We start from the raw sequence: 21,144 nt of genomic DNA on the forward strand, positions 1-21,144 counted from the left end.
ATCGTGGAATTGGCCAATAAAAACAGAATCTATTGTTGAAATGCAGACATAATGTGAATGAAATGCTGTCATCGTGAGGAGAAGGAACATTTGTGTTGGGAAGCATTTCCCCGGCGGACCGCTCAATCATGGTGGAATCTTAGAAACACCAACCCCCACCCTCTCGAATTAAACATGTCGATTATGCGATCTGAAACACCAGCAAGAGTTGCGGAAAAAACTTACATATTGACCTGAATAAAAAGTGGCGACAAACGGACAAGTCAAAGCTTTTCTTCTAGTCACATTTTTATGAAAAACGGTTACTGAAAAAAAGAGTGGTGGTCTTCTATTTAGCTTCGTCTTATGTTTGAGTCAGCACAGTAACTATTTTAATTGGTGTTTTCTGGTTGGTTAGTTAGCAGGATTACACAAAAACTACAAAAAGGGGTGGCACCGATGGAAGACCGATGAAATTTAGTACAGATGAAGGAAGTTATAGTCTGCTTGCATTGGGGCTAAGTGGGACAGGGAACCACCAGATCCTGCATGACTGCAGTTTTATTAACTTTTCTGGGATGTCATAACTTTTCAACCGATTTGGCATTGGTTGAGTTCCATTCTACCCACTGTATGATTTGAATATATCCTGTTTTATCTTGTCTTCCATCTGCAGGTGCAAGGATAGCAGAGTATTCCCAGCTCTATGACCAGGTCATGTTTAAGGATTCTTCCGCTACAGCGCACCACAGCCATCCCGGTCTGTCATCTTCTCCGTCCATGCCTGAAACCTCCCTGGAGGAGGAATGGCTACACTCCACCTACAGCAATGGGGAGCTTTCCAGCTTCATGTCTTCTTCTGGCGATGTGCGCAACGCAAGAGCCTCTTCCACGCCTCAGCGCAAACTTACAACTTCCTGCTCCATCCCTTCTCTCAAGATGGCCCCGGCCTCCCCGAGCTCACCACCATCCCAAAGATGGAGCTCGTGCATATCGGCGCCCAACGAGAAAGATGAGCATGTGTACAGTACCATCAAAAGACATCCTTCCTCTCCAACAAGACACTGTCAGTCAGTCAGCTCTTTAAGTAGCCAGCAATTGCAGAATAACAACCAGTCTGGACTGAAATGTAATGGACCTGCTGTAGATTGTTCCATCGAAAGACTCCAAGGTCCCTCTATGGGCCGTGCTGGTCGTCAGAGCAGCCTCCCGGAGAGGTCTACCCAAGGAGAGTCAGATCTCACCTTACATGACGGCCAACATGTAGTTGTCCTGAACAGAGCGTCCGCCTTGAGCATCCTCACCGCCACCCAGAACTACTTTGCCAACTTTAAGGACAACGGGGACGACGACGACGACTACGTGGAGATCCGCTCCGAGGACGAAATCGAACCGGAGCAGGGCGGGATGACACAGCAAAGTTGCAGCTCAGTGGCGGGCCTTCCCTATCAAAACAAGGGTCTCGTCCATTCCCGGAGTTTGCCGTGCACGCCGGTGCACTCCGCTGACCCGCTGAGATCACTGGATCGTGAGCAACTGGAGAAGTACCTGTGGAGTGAACCACAGCAGAACCAACCCAAAATAGTCCAATCTCTGAGGGAAAAGTTTCAATGTCTGAGCTCCAGTAGCTTTGCCTAAGTTTATTAAAAGCCAAATATATTACAACATAACAAACTACAGACATTGCAACAGAAAGAGTCCCCTGCTACGACTACTACTGCTACTACTAGTACTACTACAAAGAAAAGGGAATATAACACAAATATAGCACAAGTTCTTCGTAAGCCAATTTCTTTGATTGCAGAGTGCAGAGATTTTGTAACACTGTACTGTATATGTAAATAACCATTTTATGCTTCCGAGTACAGCGCATAGGACGTTATTGGTGAACAATGGAGCTTTGAATCCTACCTGCAATCTGCCGTAGCACTTCCAGTCGTCTCATGAAGTAATCCCACTACAATGAATGGGTTGTGTTCTTTCACTAACGTTACACACAAGGACCTTGTTCATCTCAAATCCGGACATGATCTTGCTCCGTACAGCCCTTCTCTTGCTCTTTTTAGGTTATTTTAAATCAGCATTTTCAGCACCTAGTCACACGTCAAAAACGTTTAAAAAAAAAAAAAGCAGCTTTCCAAATTGCAGCAGATTTGCTACCGAGGCTCACTTTTAACAAGCTTTTTCGTGATGAATCTTGCAAAAGTAACGCAGCAAAATGTTAGACATTACAAATTTAATAGGGTAGGCATAATCAATTTGTAGTGATTATATGTGTCTTAGGGTAACAAAAAAAAGCACGCTGATATTTCAGACTACCTTTAAGAAACACAAGGCGTCATATTTATTTTAAACTGCAGCAATCAAATGTTTTATGTGATCAAAAGGTCAGGGGGCATCCATTATGAAGAGTCAACATATGGATTTTATTCTGGGACTACAATGGCTCACACTGATGGTTTGTTAAAGGACTACAGTGCTGTATGGTGTTTTACTTCAATGGAAAGTGAGTGGTTATGTATCACACTACTGATCAACAGTTACACAGGGCTGTTCATTAATAGTTGTCTTAGTATATTTCATATCAGCAAATCTAGTACACACGACTCAAAGCATCTTATTTATTCAAAAGCATCCCTATGATGACTTGTATTACTATTCATGCAAGGGCAGGTCCATTACAGGTTGTAAATGAAAGATTAATGTATTTATTAAAAGTTTATTTTGATTTTGGGGGTGTTAATTCGCCACATTCAAATCAAATACTGTGAATTGGTAGTGTTTCTTTTTTTCTTTCATGCACTGCTTCATACAAGTTCCAAATGTAAAGTTAATAAAGATTAAAAAGCACAACATCACGGTAAACTGTTCATATCAGCAAACACAAGTTAGAAATATGAAGTATGTTGTTTTGTTTCATTGTATATTTTCATCCTCGGCTTCACAGGTGGGGATTGTCGGTCTTCATTGACTCTTTTTTTTTGCACTTCAAGACGTCAACTTTGTAAAGATGTACATTTTAGGAAAGTTATTCTTGTATGCCATAGTGAGCTTTATAATGCTTTAATGTTTAAGTTAAGCGTACTGTATTTTTTTAACGGCCTAGTTGTCCTTGCTCAACAAAAACAACGTATTGGAGGTAATAAATTCAAAACCCTAAACTCTGTGTTGTGTGTTTTTTATGTCATCATAACATGAAGAAATATGAAATGAATCACAGCTGTGATGCTAAACATAAAATTCATTACATGTCCTTTCAGGGAAAGAACTGGCTATATAAAAAGTATTACCATGTCTTAATTAAAGAGGGATAAAGAAAGAATGTAATTTATGTGTTCACTAGGACAACAAAACCGTGTGATTTACAAGATAACAAGATAAATGATAACATATTTTTTGAAAAACAGAAAAATGAAGTAAACTAACTAAACTAACTGAATAAATATTTTAGCAATCCTCTCACGTCCACAAGCTTATGAAATAGTAAACTGGTCAATGCTTAACATCGCAAGAATGCGTTTATATGCAACACGACCAGCAGATGGCGTCATAGTACTCCACTGCACTGACAAAATACACGAAGAAGAACTGCAGCTTTAAGGGAAATGTAGTTTATACAAAAGTAAACCAATGAAACGTACGATTAATTCGCTACTGGAGCTTTTATTTTCAATTTAAAGTTTATCATCGGTGATAAATTTGAAATGATTCAATTTTTGTATTTGAAAACGTATGATTTCTTTTGCGTTCTCGAAGTTTCCGATTAAGGCCGGTTTACCCATAATGCATTGCGCCGTGGCTTCCTTTCTTCTCGGGTGTGTGGTGGTGGTGTAAAATGTCGCTATTGGAAGGTCCGTTAAACGTGCTCGGCCAGAGAACAACTGGCGAGTCGGTTCGCACTCAAAATGGTGAGTTACTGAGTTTATTTACTTCATATTTCCAATTAGTTTGTTTTTGTGTCAGCGGACGTTAATGGCTAACAACAAAGCCAGTTCATTTTCTCCAGGCATAACACACGTGCGACGCTATATGCTAACGCTAGCCTGTAGCGATTTGTGCACTCTTATAGCTAATTAAAAAATAACCCTGACATATCCACCATAGCTGTACATCTTCCGCTAATCTCCAGCCTCTTTATGATCTCTTCCCAATCCCATTTCAGTACCTTCCACTCTTATTGTAATGAGTGGATGGTTATGCCAGTGGGATAGAAAAACTCTGTCTTGGTCTGAAGGTGTGGCTACTGCTGTGTTTCATCACCCAATAAAAAGACAGAATAACAGCAATACTTGTCATGATGTGTCGTGTATGATTTGATTTATATTGCCCATGTTTGGTTTGAATTTCTTTGCCATTCCAGTCATGGCTGCAGCATCTATTGCCAACATTGTCAAGAGCTCCCTTGGACCAGTGGGCCTTGATAAGATGTTGGTGGACGACATTGGGGTCAGTTGCATCCATCACATACCCCTTTTTAGTAGTATATGTAGGACATATTCATTCTGTTAATTAATCTCCCAGGATGTGACCATCACGAATGATGGAGCCACCATCTTGAAGTTGCTGGAAGTGGAGCACCCAGCTGCCAAGGTCCTCTGTGAGCTGGCTGACCTGCAGGACAAGGAGGTCGGGGATGGGACCACTTCTGTGGTGAGTGAGCTCAGTTCACAAATTGTGTCACGGAATATCCTGTTTTAGTACCGCACATCTGCCTTATACCACGGGTGTGTGGCTATGCTAACAGGACAGAGAAACTAACCCATCTGTGTCTGAAGAGGACAAGCAGCCTCATCTCTGCTGCCTCTAATGAAAGGATGGAACATTATAAAAAATTCTTGGTTTAAATTAAGCATTTTCAACCATAAAAATGGCTAAATTAACAAAAATACAAGGCAGAGGAAGCATTCTAATTATGCATAATATTCTAGGTGTCAGTCATTGTTGGGTAAGACGAGCACCAGACGTGATTGCCAGAAGAGGCATTTATTGCGGGTTGAAATGATCTCAACAAGCACAGTAATTAGATATATATTCAAATTATTAATATTGAATCCTACTTAATGGAAATTCAGTCAGGTCTGGAACCAATTAACTGCGATAAACGAGGGACTACTGTATGCGTATTATTGCCAATTGATTAATCATACCCGTCTCTGCTAGGTCATTCTTGCTGCAGAGTTGCTGAAGAGCGCGGATGAATTGGTCAAGCAGAAGATTCACCCCACGTCGGTCATCAGCGGATACCGTCTGGCTTGCAAGTAAGGGTCGCTCACTGAAAAAGCTGTTGCCGACTTGATTGTGTGACAGATGCGTCTGTTCTCGTTCAGGGAGGCGGTGCGGTACATCAATGAAAACCTCACCATTGGGACAGACGACCTAGGCAGGGAGTGCTTACTCAACGCAGCCAAGACCTCCATGTCCTCCAAGATCATTGGAGTGTATCCTTCCTGCTTTGACATGAAGAAAGCATTCCCTACAGAGTTAACCTGACAGACCGTTGCTGCCTTAATCTGGAAACTCAGTGACGCAGACTTCTTCGCCAACATGGTGGTGGACGCTGCCCTGGCTGTCAAGTTTGTGGATGGAAAGGGTATGGCCAAATATCCCATCAACTCTGTCAACGTGCTGAAAGCGCACGGTCGCAGCCAGAAGGAGAGTTTCTTGGTTAACGGCTATGCGCTCAACTGCACTGTCGGATCGCAAGGTATGTTGGTTCAGAGGACTCCGTTGCCAGATTTCCCATTTCTTTTTGCTGCTGTGTCCAATATGATGACACATGCAGTGATACGCGTGGGATACAGCACACTGGCTAGGGGAGATTGTCATCACGGTGGCTTGTAACCTGTGACGTCTCTATCCTGACCAAACAAACACTCCTATTTAAACTCTTCTCAAATGGGACTCTTTCAACGTGTCGACATTCTCTTTCTATCTAAAAGGCATGATCAAGCGTGTGGTCAACGCCAAGATCGCCTGCCTGGACTTCAGTCTGCAGAAGACCAAGATGAAGATGGGGGTCCAAGTCATCATCAGCGACCCAGAGAAGCTTGACCAGATCCGACAAAGGTTTTTTGTTTTGTTTTTTTCCCTCCCCTCTCTTCCTTCCAGAAATCATCCCATTTCAATTTGCTGTGTGACTTCACCAGTAGTCTGAACAGTGATACGCGTGGGAAAAAGTAACCTCAGCCCCTTCAAGTCAAGCCAGTAGTGCCTCTCAGCTGTTGGTCTCCTATGTGGGGCTCACATGTGCATAAACACTATATTCACTTCGATTGAAGATTGTGTGTTAAATGTTTTCAGTACAATTTGTTCTGTCACTGGTTGACTTCCAAGCTCTAATTTTAAACCAGGCAATATGTGAGGTGACATAAGTACAAGCATTAAGAAAACTTAGGTCGTGTATAATGAAACTGAAGCTGCTCGCTCTTTGAAGATGGCTGATAGACACGGGAGAGGGAACAGCAAGGTGGACACGGATGATACTACCGCCCCGTGCAAGGGTTTCCTCCCCTTGCCTCTTTATTCTTCTGCTGTGGCTCCAGCTGGTTTATGTAGTAACTACGCAGTCTCTTCTGATGCCATCATGAGCCTGAATATGAATATAAGCCGCACCCACTAAATTTAAAGAGGAAAAAAATATTTTGTACATATATAGGCCACGCCTGTCTGTAAGCCGCAGGTGTCCAGGTGGTAATGTGAGATATTTAGTACAGATTTTTGAAAACTTTTAATTAAATAGATGGGGGGTTTTCCCCCGAACAGTGCGTGTAATACAGCTGTTTAAACAGTCGCCCATGAAAAAAGTCATTAACGTCTTCATCATCCTCCTTCCGCACTAAAACCACTGAAGTAGTCGTCTTCCGTGTCGGAACCAAACAGCCACACGATTCCCTCGCCACACACCCCGCCAGTCTCCCGAGCCTGTGCTGTCCTCCCCACCACGCAGCAATCCAGCCCCCGAGACCCGCCGCCGACAGTGGACCTCCCGACACCTCCGCTCCACGCGGCCATGATCCAACTGCAGACACAAGCCGCTTGATCGATCGCCTTTCACCTGAAAGCCACATCACATGCACCATCTTCACCTGTTCTCCGTGAAGCGCAAACTGACTGCTCCGAAGCACACGAGACGTTGCGTGACCACAAATTAGCTGCATCGCTGTATAAATTGCAGGGTTTGAAGCGTGAGGAGGAAAAGTAGCGGCTTATACAGCGGACATTACGGTATCTAATTGACAATGAAACCTTCTGAGCAGTAACTGAACCTGGGAACCATTCATCCAGCCTCTAAATGCACTGCGATACTGACAGGAACCAAGAATGACTAATAAAAACAAAATGTTTGTTCCAGGGAGTCGGACATCACCAAGGAGAGGATCCAGAAGATTCTGGCGTCAGGGGCCAATGTGGTGTTGACCACTGGTGGCATTGATGACATGTGCCTGAAGTACTTTGTGGATGTTGGAGCCATGGCAGTCAGGAGAGTTCTCAAGAAGGACCTCAAACGCATCGCCAAGGCCACGGGAGGTATGAAGATGAAATCTGCTTTTTTTCTTCCCTGTTTTGGTGACCTGTTGTGATGGGGTTTGCCCATTTCTTTCCCCTGCCATCAGCCACCCTGTGCCCATCTCTGACCAATTTGGAGGGAGAGGAGACATTTGAGGCCACCATGCTGGGCCAAGCCGAGGAGGTCGTGCAGGAACGCATCTGTGATGATGAACTCATCCTTGTCAAGAAGTAATTCTTCTTTTCTAGATGTCGTACTGCCAGTCAGTGATGCGAGCGTCTTCCAGTGTTTCCTACCTGTGTATTTTTTAGCACCAAAGCACGCACGTCAGCCTCAATCATTCTGCGTGGCGCCAATGACTTCATGTGTGATGAGATGGAGCGTTCACTGCACGACGCACTCTGTGTGGTGAAGAGGGTGCTGGAATCAAAGTCTGTGGTCCCAGGAGGCGGCGCTGTGGAGGCGGCCCTGTCAATTTACCTGGAGAATTACGCTACTAGCATGGTAATGGATGTTCCTGGACGTCAGCTGCAGTGCAGCTACATCTGCAGCAATATGCAGATGTTTTTTTAAATTATGTCTTTTAGGGTTCCCGAGAGCAGCTGGCCATCGCAGAGTTTGCCCGGTCTCTCCTGGTCATCCCCAAAACACTGGCAGTGAACGCAGCGCAGGACTCTACCGACCTGGTGGCCAAGCTGCGAGCCTTCCACAATGAGGCTCAAGTGAATCCTGAACGCAAAAATCTCAAGTGGTGAGTGTTTCTTCTCATACTGCAGACTGAAAAGTGTGTCCACATCCAGCTGAAGCCCTGCAAGCTGGGCACTATGAAATCACTTCTTTTTCCCCCAGTTGGTTTCCCCCCCCCATTTAAATTTGTTTAGAATTCCATTTATTGACATTTTACACTTTTTGGGTTAGTGACAGACTGAGTTTTGCTAATGCCGTATATTGAATATTTACATATACAGGTATACAGTACATAAACCCACAACCATATGCAAAATATACAAGATGGACTATTTCAGTGCTTGGCCATTCAGTAGGTGCTGTTTACAAAAATATGCAGGAGCGAGTACTGTTCACAGTACTTTTTCACAGTTCAGTAGTCCATTGAGTCTTTGTTGCAGCAATGAAGCCAAGATGACCTCGTGTGACAGGTAGGTTTAAGGGGAACAAACGAAAACAGTTAAGGTCAGCTGCCGGGCAGCAACCTCCTGCCAGCCCTGAGGGAGCAGCTGTGCATTTCATCCACTTCAATATGGAGACCATATTCGCTTCGAATCGCTTAGCTCGCCATCAACTTTACGGTACAAAACCTGGCCTGTGTATGAATTTCTAATTACTACAGAGCCGTAGACATACAAAGTTAGTATTACAGTGTGCACACAAGTTTCGTTGATATACTAATTGCATAATGTATCGAGAATATAACAAGTAATATACTTCAATCTATGACATAATATTGTGCTGTCATTTATCACAAAATTCTACAATGTGAATGTTATACAACAGTTAGGTGCATTCATTCACAACCATTAATGAATGACAATGAATTCGGTTCAAACGTGTCACAGAATTAGACAAATTGCAACAATTCCACAGTCCTTCAACATCAAACGATGTGGATGTTGATTTCGTTTACTCCTTTTGAGAATCGGGCATTGCTGTTTGTGCTAACCGGCCCATACAAATGAATAGGACCGGATGGCTAAGCTAAGTGAAGCTAGCGTTAGCAACACTTACCAGTTCCGTTAGATGTATGTTCTCCAATACAATGCTCCGAGTGCTCCCGATCACGGTAGCGGTAGCTGGCGCCTACAATGCATTCAATGCAGGAGTGTCAGAAACATAAATTAAGAGTGTGAAGTTACTTTACAAGCCTACCTGTGCAGCAAGTGTTTCCCAATACGAGTGTCAGCAGCTTCCTGTTAGCCATTTCATTGGTTTGAGGCAGTCATGTGACCAGGAGGTGAGACACGGATTGGTTACGTGGAATCACAGGACTCACCACGTGACGTTGGCTAACGAGTATGTCATTTTATTTAATCATTTTTCTTTATATGAAGGGAATTATTGATATTTATAATTATATGAAGGGAGATGAGTTATTTTCTACCCTGGTTACACCTGCTTTGTATTGTTGTTGCAATGGTTTACTGTGACACTTATTACAGCCCTCCTACTCCTGTGCCATTTTTTTCCCCAAAGGGCCGAAAGGTTAATTTGCGGTATGCTGTTTGTTCAGGTGGCATCTAATTGAGGAATTGTATCATTTATATATTTAACTAATTATTGTCTCTCAGGATCGGCCTGGACCTGTTGAACGGCAAACCCAGAGACAACCGCCAGGCCGGCGTGTACGAGCCCACCATGGTTAAGACGAAGAGCCTCAAATTCGCCACAGAGGCAGCCATCACCATCCTGCGTATTGATGACCTCATCAAACTGTTCCCTGAGCCGAAGGAGGGGGGCCAGTCTTACAGAGATGCTGTGCAGTCTGGATCTCTGGAGGGTTAGTGAAGAGGCTGATGGGTCGACCTCGTTTCTCCACGTATGGAACTCTTCATGGCTGTTGCTCCAGTGTAGGCGTCGCACTTTGCCTCTTTACTGTGTGTGTGTCACCCCCCCAGCCCCCTGGCCTCCACAGGAACTGTAAGTGATTTGTCTTTTGGTTTGGACACTTAATAAAAATTCCATGACTGCTTTAGGTTTTATTGCTTCATGTCAGGATATTTACAGGAAGTACTAGAGTAAAGGCAGCGATAACTGCATGGCACATGTGGAATGTCTTGATTTAAGAGCAAGAGAGAAACTGTTCAAGCTTTTCAGTGTCAGCAAATAAGCACTAGATGGATACATGATGCAGGTGGCTTCTATTAAAACTACTGTACTTCTATGGCTGAGGTGTCAATTTACTCAACTGCAGGGAGTAGCAGGCATGTATTAGGGGTATGTCATTGGAGGAAATGCTGTAAGTCAGTTGGGTAGAGTACAGTGAGAAAAGCAAGGTCACCAGTGTCAGGCAGGTAAACATGTTACATTGCACAACTTAAAGTGCACATGACACCAAAAAAAGTTTAAAAATAAAATCAAAGTACGCAATTGTTTTGTCATACTGCTGTTACCCGCCAATTAAAATGAGTGAGATGAAGTGATTTTGACACGGCCTACGGTGCCCCCACCACCCCCAAGTGACAGTGATCCATGTTTAGCTAGCAATTCACATCGAGAATCAGCTATTTTTCACGGCAGAAATAACGTGTTTTGGTGTCATGAGCACTGGCAGTGCAAATATTAGCATCCCTGATTTAAGATGCACGTGTCAGACCTCCACACACATGGCGATGCCCATCCCTCCTCCGATGCACAGGGACGCTACTCCCTTTCTGCCCCCTGTCCTCTGGAGGTTGTGAAGCAGCGTCACCAGCACTCTGCAGCCTGACATCCCCACAGGGTGACCCAGTGCAATAGCGCCACCATTGACATTTACCTAAAGCAAGGAACATTTTTTAAAATTTATAATAAATTTACTGGACGTATACTGGGTGTATACCTTTTCTTCTTTTAGTCCGAGTTCTTTAACCACCGCGACGGACTGTGCAGCGAATGCCTCATTGATCTCAAATAGATCTACCTGGTCCAGCTGCCATCCAGCTTTCTCAACCTGTTGAAGAACAAGCCTGAACGTTATCAAGGACGATTTTGTCCCATGTAGCGTCGTAAAGATCTCACCGCTTTCCTGATAGCAGGTATTGGTGCAGTTCCCATGATGGATGGATCGATGCCAGCTTGAGCCCACGACACAATCTTGGCCATGGGTGCTATGCCCCGCCTCGAAGCTTCTGATTGGCTCATGAGCACTGTGGCGGCTGCGCCGTCGTTAATACCTTGGTGTTAAAATACCACAAGTAAAGTGTCATATATCAGGCTATCCTGCCCACTAACAAGTTGTCTAACAGATGAGCCAATAGTTGAACATGTTTATGAATGAGCATTGCTTAGGAGTAAGCGAGAAGATGTGTGCCACAATTTGGTCAACATAAAATGCAGAGGAACATAGATTGTGTATTTAAAGGGAGTGCATTATATAACTATCCTCACCTGAGGCGTTCCCAGCGGTGACGGTGCCACTGCTGTCCTTAATGAAGTAGGATTTGAGCTTGGACATGCTCTCAAGGTTGCTGCCATGTCGAGGAAACTCATCCGCTGTCACTTCCACCAGCCCTAAAGAGGGGAGGGGAAAGATGGAAGTTACATTTAGCACGGTTGTACAGTAGATAACTACAATGTATACCTTGGACATCTTCTGGATACAACAAAATGCATGTAGGAACAATTGTGATTGCTCATCCAGCCAGTTAATATTTATAACCACCATACATAACCCAAGTAAACCACTCAAAATCAGTGCGAGTGCTTACCTTTCCGAGACGGCACCGCCACTGGAACAATCTCCTGCTGGAAGTATCCTGCTTTCTGCGCAGCTTCGGCTTTGTTCTGCGACCCGACAGCGAACAGGTCCTGTGCCTCACGACTGATGCCCCACTGCTTGGCCACGTTCTCCGCTGAGAAGAAAAAGAAAGAAAAAAAAAGGTTCTTATGGCTTCTTGCAATAAATTTCCCCCCCATCATCACTACAACAACGGCACACCTGTGATGCCCATGTGGTATCCATGAAAGGCGTCCGTCAGAGCGTCTGCCACCATGGAGTCCTGCAGGGCGGCGTCTCCCAGTTTTACTCCTGCCCTCATGTGCAGCATGTGAGGAGCCTGAGAAGACGGTAACCTTTTTTTCCCCACCACTTATCACTTACTACTATACACCTATATTTAATTAATACGAAATATTTAATTTACAGATTGTACTGTACATAAAATATAACTAATTTTGTTTTTTAAATCATGTACAGCATTTAAAAAATGACAAGCATATTTTTGCATATGAATGAACATAAAAATGTACACACACAGTATTCAAAGGGTAGGAGAAACAGCCCCCTCTGGTGACTGTTCCGCAAAATGTAAAAAGTAATGGCAGCGGTTGGCCACCAGATGGTGCTGTTTCTTTAGAGTTGCTCAATGGCACAACTAAAGTATTAACGTCATAATCCTATTTGTCTTGCTTGTCACAAGGGAAAGCACAAACATTTGAGCCATTGTTGATCTCCGCCTACCAGACACTTAATATACATATGGAATATATTCCGAAAATACTAGATTTTATAATTGATCAGAAAGGTTTTTTCTGTTTTATGAATTGACCTTAAAACAGAAATGTCTGGTGGTCTTACTTACCCTGCTCATACTCTCCATGCCCCCCGCCACTACCACAGTAGACTCTCCAGTCTGGATGGACTGAGCCCCCAGGCAAACAGCTTTAAGCCCAGAGCCACACACCATCTGGCAGCTCCACGCTGGTACAGAGTAGGGGATACCTGCCCCGACACTGGCCTGACGCGCTGGGTTCTGACCATGACCTGAAAAGCAATATGTTAAAAAAAAATACAGGATGCCAGGTAATATCAGTCGTACTGATATAGCCAGGTAATATCATTCGTACTGATATTACCTGCTGTCAGGACATGGCCCATTATGACCTCTGACACATCTTCCGACTTCACTTCTGCCCGCTTTAGGACATCTTTTATCACCACTGAACACAGGTCAGGCAAAGGTACCGTGGACAAAGAACCATTGAGGGACCCTGTGTAAACAAGTACAACAATAATTAGATAAGAAAGAAAAAAGTTTTTGATGTGGTTAATTACACTTTAGTTTTTTTAAACCATTATATACTTCATTATAAAAATGTATTTAAAACCACATCTACCAAATTAAATATTTTTCTGAAATGTGGAAATAATAGTTGCTAAATCTGAGAAACAAACGTTCATAAATTACTTCCTCTTGTTTATCAGACATGCTGTGGATGTATTCTGATGAATTAACGTCCGATGTCCTGCATATAATGATTAGCCAATCAAAAGAGGGCTCCTTCCGTGACACAATAAACAACTGACCAATCACAGCCCTCAACCTACCCATGCACAAATGTGAACCAATAGGAGGTCAGCATGGTGTAAAGTCGGGAAATCACTTATAACTCAAATTCAGCTCATAAAATAGCTAATTTCCAATAGTTTAACACGTATTGCACGATTTAACTAGTTTCTAAATTGGATAAGTCATCCGCAGTAAAAAGAAGAAACCATGAGCCACAGTTTAGATGCGAAACTCACCAACTAAAATGCTTTAAATGAGTAGCTAACCAAATGGGCAATGTGGGTTCTCTCAGTCTTTCAGTGGCACTATGAACAATCAGCCAATCACAGCACTGGAAACTAGTGTGAACCAATAGGAGATCAGCATGATCGAACGGCATGAAATCACTCATTGACGACTGAAATTAAATGATTCAAACTCCCGAGAAAGAAGACAGCTCATTAACAATAATTTCACCAAATAGCATCTAGCTCCAAAACAGATAAGTCATGCGTAGCAAAAAATAATAACACAACGCCAAGAGAACGACGAGCCACAGTTTGGCGAAATTAAAGAAGAAAACAGCTGCACGACGTACAAATGAAGGTGTTTTTAAATGAATGAACATGGTGTTAAAGGTTTGTATACTTTACCAATTGGTGTCCGTGCGGCAGAAACGATGACAACAGGATGTGCGTTCATGTTACACGCCTTCACGACGTTTGCTGCCTATGTCCCGGTGTGCACAGTGCACTTCAGGCTGGTCCTGTTTGACTCTCACTCTGACACGCTCACTCACTCATCGTTGCTGGAGTGTAACGGCACGCTAGCGCCACCCTGTGTCCTGGCGAAACAACTGTCATACCCCTTTACACAACCAAAGGGATACATCGCTTTTTTTCTAAAACATTTTTCCAAACTGTAATTTTCCATCTGCCTGGATGCATGTTATGTACTTCTGTACTGATTACTCATTTTATGCTTACACCTTAGCTGGGAAAATGAAGGTATTCCTTGGATTAGTAGGTGAGACGCAGGTAATATAAATTGGATGTATTATTAAATTAGCTTTAAATAATCAGTTACTTAGCAATACAGTCACACTTCTGCATTGATCAGGAGTAATAAGTGGATTGATTTAGTATTAAAAATCTTTATTGGTATTTGGTCAGTACATGAAAAGGACTGAAGTCAGCATGTGAACATCTCTTATAAACTACTCACAGAATCTTTCCAACCGAACTTTTTAATGAAATTTAAAATTGAAATAAAAAATAAACACAGGCCAACATCGAAGTGAGATGTACTGTAATTCTGTGAATTGAGCGACTTAATGAGTTACAACACCAGATGGTCAGCAGCTGACTGAAATCAAGAGCAGGATTAAAAGTACGAGTTTTGAAATCATACACCACTCAATGGATGTCTAACATTAACCATTTGCCATGTTGTGTGCCACAAATGTGACAGTTTGCACAAGAAGCAAAGGGGGGAGGGCAGGAAAACTAAACGTCTTAGACAGCAGTGCTGCGTTACACACTATGCATTTGTCGTCTTGTTCTGTGTTCTGTATAAAAAAAAAAAAGAAAGAATAAAGAGACCATACATTTTTCAGAGTACATTACAAAACAGCACCGTCGCTCGTGGTGGAGTCCAGGCCGTTCTGAGCGTGCCGTGACCCTGAAGTCCTGGTGCCCTTGGTGACCTGGGCAGCCTTGTCCTCATGCGGGTCGGTGGTGGAGTCCGTGTCGTTGGAGTGCTGAGTCAATGAGGTCTCACTGCCCGTCGGAGAGTCTACACTCTCATACCCTGCGCTCAAACCCACAGGTCCTCCAGCCCGCGCAGCACTACTCTGACTCCCTGACGCCTCCTCAGAGTGGTTGGACAGCTTGGTCTCGGCTTCACCGGGGCTGGACGCCATGGGGGACATGGCAAAGTCTTCGTCGGTGCTACTGACCTCCCGGTAGAGGCTGGGTGTGGCGGTGTCGCTTCTCTGGGACGAGCCGCCCTTGCTTGGCCCGTTGGCCACCCTCCCAAAGTCTTTGCCTGCCGGGTCAGAGCGGGCGTCGGCCTGCTGAGGGAGTTGGGCTGCCGGCTCGGCGGCGGACGGCGAAGTCCTACTGGGTCCCGGTCCGGCTGGAGCCCCCGGAGTCTGGGTGAGCTGCTGGCGGGTGTCCTTGAGTTGCTGCTGCAGGACGAGGATGGTACTCTGCATCCCTTCCACTTCCTCGTCCAGCTGGATGATGAAGTCATTCAGCTCTGCGGGGTGGAAGCATTATCAAAAAATCAGAACACCTTTCAGGAGTAACAGCAAATCCTGAAATCTAGGTTACGTTCTCACCATCTTGACTGCTCTTAAGCTCCTCGCTGTACTTCTTCTGCAGGGCCAACTCGGCCTCCAGCTGGGCCACGCGTCCCTGGGACTGCTGCCTCCCCAACTCTTGGTTTTCCTGAATCAGCATGCGACACTTGGCCATCAGCTTCTTCCCAGTTTGGCTGCAAAGGAAACAAGTCTCACATCACATGATGAACACGGGAGGCAAAGACATTCCCCACAAAGTCATCAAGACACCCTTGCTAGCCACAAATCTAAGACTATCAACTATAATAAAAATCCCCAACAAAGAAAACATGTAGAGATTAGTCAAAAAGTTTTTGTAACAATTTTCCATTGCACCACAATGAGCTACGTATTCTAAAAGATTCAAGTTTAACAGAACCTCAAACCAGCCATCCACACTGGGAATGATGAAATGATGGGATGCACCTTTCAATACATTTTGTTAAGTAGTCAATAAAGAGATGCAAGTAGCAACTTTCATCTACAAACAAATGTCACAATGCAATTAAACATTAGACTTTAAACCTGATGTAAAAAAATGCCAGCTTGTGAGACCATCCCTTTAAGTACAAAGCAACAATAACAGTCAACATCAATGAGTTTCATGGCGCTACTTTTTCACCTTTAAAGTCCAGTGGATTTTAACAAGAGCAATTTCTGGAACTCTGTTTGACAAAGTTTCCTAACTTGACTGAGATACTAAAAATAGTAAAAATGTGCATCTACCCAGGCCAGAAGATACTCATCTAACAAAACGTAATGAAAGTAGCACTCGTTTAAACTTACTGCACCTTTAACAACTTGTTACCAAGGCACTTAAATGCTCTTGATTGGTGTGAGGAAGTGAGTCCCCGCCCAAATGGAGCTGTAAAGTCACTGAATGAACTTAAGCATGAGCGATTATGTAATTATAGAGGGGGGGGACAACATGTCTACGAGAGCGGTCATGAGGTTGAAGCTCACAAATAAACACAGAAATACAAGTGATACATTTGTCATCAACATTGCATTGACAGCTTGCAAACAGGACTCATGTGGACGTACAGCAGTGTGTTTCGCTGTCGTCTCGGTGCAAAATGTTCACAAGCGTGTTGGGAAACACACTGCCGTACGTGTGCTGCTGCTCCACAGCAAAAAAAAAAATGTCAAATGAGAGGCCGATGAAAAGAAAACAAGTCACAAAATTCAACAAAACACAAAACATGGAAATACACTCTACCGTGAGTGGGCGAGTTGACCCTCGCGCTTCAATCAAGTCCTTTTGTGGACAAGGACGTGGCTCCGCCCACAGTTCTAGTGCCCCTCCCCCGAAGTCTTACTTTTAAATCCTAGAACTGTCCTGGTGTGACTGCATCATATCTAGACTGTCCAACAAGTCGGTACATGTCTCAGGTATGTGTGGCATAATCCACAGCTTACGAGTACGACAATTGTCTTTAAATTGTTCCAATTGAAGTTTTAGGCTAGCCGCCCCCTATTTTAGCTGTTTGCTTTGAGCGGAGAAGGCGGGAGGGCATATCCGTGTTGTAAAGAGGGGGGTGAGGGGGTCGACCGCCTCTTCAGGAACAGTCCAGACTCCTTCAGGCCCTTGGACGGCGGTGGGGTACACAGAGCTGAGACACAAGTGTCACCTGACCATACTGTCTTTTTTTTTTTTTTTTTTTAGTTTATGTGAAGTGCGGCTGCCGCAGAACAGTACAAAAACATGAAGTTTTTTGGTAGTGCGACTCATTTTTTGTCAGCTTTCCCCCCCACCATAGTTCCTGCAGTGAGAGTGAGGGTGGTGGTGGGGGGGGACGTGAGGAAGTCTTGACTTCTATTGGGGAGGTGGTGGTGGGGCGGGTGTTATTTTTTGATTGTCTTTACCTATCAGGTGTAAATTTCCAGGCACTCAGTTCATTTTGGGCCTGCTCCAGTTTGTCTTTAGTCTGTTCCAGTTCACCCTTCATTTTGAGGAAAAACAAGTTGATGGCCGGGTCCACCATGGATGAGCGCAGTTGGGCCGCACTGGGCTGCTGGACTTGCTTGAGGTACTGGATGTGCGTCTGCAGGATGAAACAACCTGGTGTTAATGAGCAGCAATGAGGAGGACTTCTCTGTTGCAGTGGTTTTCGAGGTATGAGGTGGTTCTCCCGTGGCAGGCACTAGCGGACTTCCGGGGATGTGCAGCAACATGAGACATTTTTCAAACCTAGCAGCTTTAAAAACTTCAGTTAACTTCAGCTAATTTCAGTTTCGTCAAAGGTAAAATTACTTGATTTTTAGTTCCTACAACGAGAGTCAACAGTTTGGGGTACGTTTTTCAGGGGGCAGGGGAAACACTTTGAAAAATTCAATTATAACGCGGCGTGTCTATGAGGAGTCCTCCTGTTCGCTGACATAGTGAGGCTATCGTTTTCTTCCACGTTGAGATGTGTTGGCTGCATTTGCAGACTCTTATCATGTAAAGACAATTATGCAATTTTAATTTCACCACATCCTTATGAAAGAGAACAACTACACATGATTGTGACAATTTGGCAGGTGTGTCAGCGTTGGAACAGGATCATCTGAAACAACCATGCTTTAAAGTAAACAACTCATCCTTTAAAAGTGGCAGTGAAGGGAACTTACCACCACCACTTATGAAGAACTGTTTAACCTTTACCGGACACCTAAAAGTGCCTGCATGCAAATGTGCCTAAAGTGCATGGAAGCAAATGCAGTGTCAACACGGGGCTAGAAACAACTATAATAACTAAAGCATTACATTTAGTTAGACTCTTCACCCTCTAGGTTTAAATGTAGGCACCTAGCTCATCTTTACTTATTTCATGAATTGTGCACTTGTAATGTTCAATATTTTGACCATAACATCAATTTTCATTTGTAGATATGTTAAAATCCCCATGCTTCGCGACAGTGAAAAAATGTCACTGTTTATGCGTGCCTGCATGAGAGAGTACTGGGGATTCCCTGAAAATTAGGCTTTATTGCTGGTTGTGTGCATTTTCACACTTTGGATGCTGGTTTATCATGTTTTTTAAGCTTTCCCGTTCAGTCTGGAATCTGACTTTTATGCAACGTCAACATTGCAACATCAGAGTGGGATAAAAAAAAGGTATGTAAGGACGGTTACTTGATTTGATCTATTTACCAGCACTCATGTGAATTTGTTTTTTTCAAAGTCTGACAATGCAAAACACCACGTATCCCAAAATTAGTTATATAAATTCACCAAGTAGTTAGATTAAATATTTAAATTCAGTTACAATAAAAGTTGTTAACACTTTCCATGTTTTGCTTTGCTTAATCATTCTAAATTGTTGATTGGTCTCGATCACACCTTGTGTCAATGGTAAAAGCATAATATCTCGCAACAAAAGTTGCCGTAACTTCCTTAATACTGAAGTTAGGGAAGTGTTTTCAGTATCAAATTAAGGGTATTTTGGTGCTTTATCTGATTAGATAGCTTGCAGGCATGCTATCAAAACATCTAAAACATTTTTAACATCCCTAGCATTTGAATATGAAAATTAATTCATCGTGTGTGCAATTCCTTTGACATGCTAATGAGGGCAGCATAAAGCTATTATATATATATATATATATATATATATATATATATGTGGATGTATGTGTGTATGGTAATTGAGAAGAACAAAATCATATATACATACTGTGCATTCCTGCTCCTTGGTGGCAAGCCGCATGACCAAGATGTTCTCCCTGCGTGCAGACTCCTGCTGCTGCTGCTTGAGCTTTTCCTCAGATTCCTTCAAGCCTGTTACATCATTAGCTGATAGAAAGTAACAGCATCAGAAAATATTCCACAATCACAAATATTGTGAGCGAAATCTAACAATTCCGCTTCTGTCACGCACTGTGACCGTGTATGTATACTTACAACACAGTTCTGCATATTTCGCCTCCAGGACCTGCACGTATGCCTCATGCTGTTTCCACCTATAATGACAATACATGTGACAATGCAGTGCTCAACCCAGTATGCACAAGACATATGTCACTAGTGGTTGAATATGTACCTTGTGCACAGCTCCTCTCTGGTCAAGGTCTTCATATCAGATTCACTGAGGCGAACCTGGGTGAAAAGACAACACGGGGCAGTCAATAATGACCACAAAATGCATTGAAGTGACAGTAGAAGATAGTAGAACAACAACAAGACAGGCTCACCTTTTTGGGTAAAGGCTCCTCGTTGGTCATTGTGAACTGCAAAAGAAAAAAACACTTGTGGTTTCAAGCTAATAGGTTCAAAATAACTGCATCACATGCTGTGCACGCACTTTGAACTGACCACATGGGGGGGACTCTCGTCAACTACTAAATATGCACTATGTGTTAAACATAACGCTTAGTGTGGATCGTAACGTTTCAATGTTACAGGAAGAAATAATAAGCATGGAGCTGACGGCTAGCAAAGAGCATTAGAGCCTCGCGACAGCTAGCTGCTAGCAGGAAACGGAGAACAAGCTAATGTTAACGCTACTCGGCTAAAAGTACATACTGTACTGCTTCCGTTGCTAAAATAAGACCACTGGTATCAAATGAACGCCGCCTGATTTCAATATTCATGTGACTTATGTGCAGGAAGCGCGCGAATCTTGTGTCTGTTTTTTGGCACCTTGTTGTCACAAAATGGCGGTGAAGGAAACGACTCCCTCCCTTTTGCTCCTTTTCCTCAAACTAGCGGACTCGTCTTGACTGCAACGTAACAGGCCTTCGTCAATGCCTTGGTTTACTTACCAGCCCCCTTTCGGTAGGTGGTCTCCTGGTCTATGAACAGCGACAATTCCTTGCGTTTGGCGTCTCGGGCGAAGTTAAAGGCGGGTTTATATTTGGTCCGGGCGCACCGCGTTGGTCACCACCATCTTCTTCGGCGACGGTAGGACAGAATGGCAGGCTGTGGATGGCGGTGCTCTGCTCGCCCGACTGCCGAGTACGACCAAGAAACGGTGTAAGGAAATGCTGACTCACTCTGTTACGGTTTAGAGACCAGTACTAACAGAAAAACAATAATGTTAAAATACACTGTTTACATTGTTAACAATAATAACAGTTGTTATTTTGTCGTTATTTTTATAAGGGCATACGAATTTTATAGTTTTCAAACTAACATTTGTGTCCGCGTTTCCAGCTGAACAATACAATGAGAGAAGTCCATCTTCTTTGCATACACGATCTTTTTTCTACTCTTGTCTGACGTCACCAGGTTTTTGTGATTATTTTGCCAAAATGTTGCTCTTACAATATTACAATTTCACCAATCAGTTTGGTGCTCCAAGTTGTATTTGATGTTGGACCTAGTTTGTGTGTAAAAATAAAAATATATATAT

General features: G+C 43.5%; 4 protein-coding genes, 1 long non-coding RNA gene and 1 other non-coding gene across 9 annotated transcripts in view; 3 read left to right on the forward strand and 3 right to left on the reverse strand.

Moving 5' to 3' along the window:
• LOC129171888 (pleckstrin homology domain-containing family G member 1) overlaps positions 1–3,135 on the forward strand; it is a 62,414-nt gene extending 59,279 nt beyond the window's left edge. For all 4 annotated transcript variants that reach the window (XM_054760975.1, XM_054760974.1, XM_054760977.1 and 1 more), the window contains one exon: positions 656–3,135. In XM_054760975.1, the coding sequence (XP_054616950.1) occupies positions 656–1,617 (962 nt within the window). In that variant the 3' untranslated portion in view covers positions 1,618–3,135. The remainder of the gene's footprint in view (positions 1–655) is intronic.
• Positions 3,136–3,721: 586 nt separating this feature from the next.
• Positions 3,722–10,382, forward strand: tcp1 (t-complex 1). Its single transcript, XM_054760978.1, has 12 exons — positions 3,722–3,887; positions 4,340–4,425; positions 4,501–4,629; positions 5,140–5,237; positions 5,307–5,417; positions 5,502–5,683; positions 5,919–6,045; positions 7,331–7,506; positions 7,593–7,716; positions 7,798–7,990; positions 8,074–8,237; positions 9,790–10,382. The coding sequence occupies exons 1-12, from the start codon at positions 3,815–3,817 to the stop codon at positions 10,001–10,003; spliced, it is 1,677 nt and encodes a 558-aa protein (XP_054616953.1). The 5' UTR covers positions 3,722–3,814; the 3' UTR covers positions 10,004–10,382.
• LOC129172750 (small nucleolar RNA SNORA29) lies at positions 4,129–4,265 on the forward strand. The gene has a single exon (XR_008567079.1). It is a non-coding gene; the product is annotated as a small nucleolar RNA SNORA29 (small nucleolar RNA).
• On the reverse strand, positions 6,940–9,398 carry LOC129171893 (uncharacterized). The gene is made up of 3 exons (XR_008566855.1): positions 9,371–9,398; positions 9,230–9,301; positions 6,940–7,033 (listed from the first exon to the last, which is right to left on the reverse strand). It is a non-coding gene; the product is annotated as an uncharacterized LOC129171893 (long non-coding RNA).
• Positions 10,185–14,334, reverse strand: acat2 (acetyl-CoA acetyltransferase 2). Its single transcript, XM_054760980.1, has 9 exons — positions 14,121–14,334; positions 13,055–13,189; positions 12,781–12,962; positions 12,138–12,255; positions 11,908–12,051; positions 11,588–11,710; positions 11,219–11,373; positions 11,040–11,150; positions 10,185–10,976 (listed from the first exon to the last, which is right to left on the reverse strand). The coding sequence occupies exons 1-9, from the start codon at positions 14,167–14,169 to the stop codon at positions 10,809–10,811; spliced, it is 1,185 nt and encodes a 394-aa protein (XP_054616955.1). The 5' UTR covers positions 14,170–14,334; the 3' UTR covers positions 10,185–10,808.
• Positions 14,335–15,032: 698 nt separating this feature from the next.
• wtap (WT1 associated protein) lies at positions 15,033–20,748 on the reverse strand. Its single transcript, XM_054760979.1, has 8 exons — positions 20,555–20,748; positions 19,985–20,020; positions 19,834–19,889; positions 19,695–19,753; positions 19,468–19,586; positions 17,675–17,853; positions 15,809–15,963; positions 15,033–15,726 (listed from the first exon to the last, which is right to left on the reverse strand). The coding sequence occupies exons 2-8, from the start codon at positions 20,012–20,014 to the stop codon at positions 15,089–15,091; spliced, it is 1,236 nt and encodes a 411-aa protein (XP_054616954.1). The 5' UTR covers positions 20,015–20,020; positions 20,555–20,748; the 3' UTR covers positions 15,033–15,088.
• Positions 20,749–21,144: the final 396 nt, after the last annotated feature.

This window comes from Dunckerocampus dactyliophorus, chromosome 19 (genome assembly GCF_027744805.1).
Source record: "Dunckerocampus dactyliophorus isolate RoL2022-P2 chromosome 19, RoL_Ddac_1.1, whole genome shotgun sequence".
Classification (NCBI taxonomy): Eukaryota; Metazoa; Chordata; class Actinopteri; order Syngnathiformes; family Syngnathidae; genus Dunckerocampus; species Dunckerocampus dactyliophorus.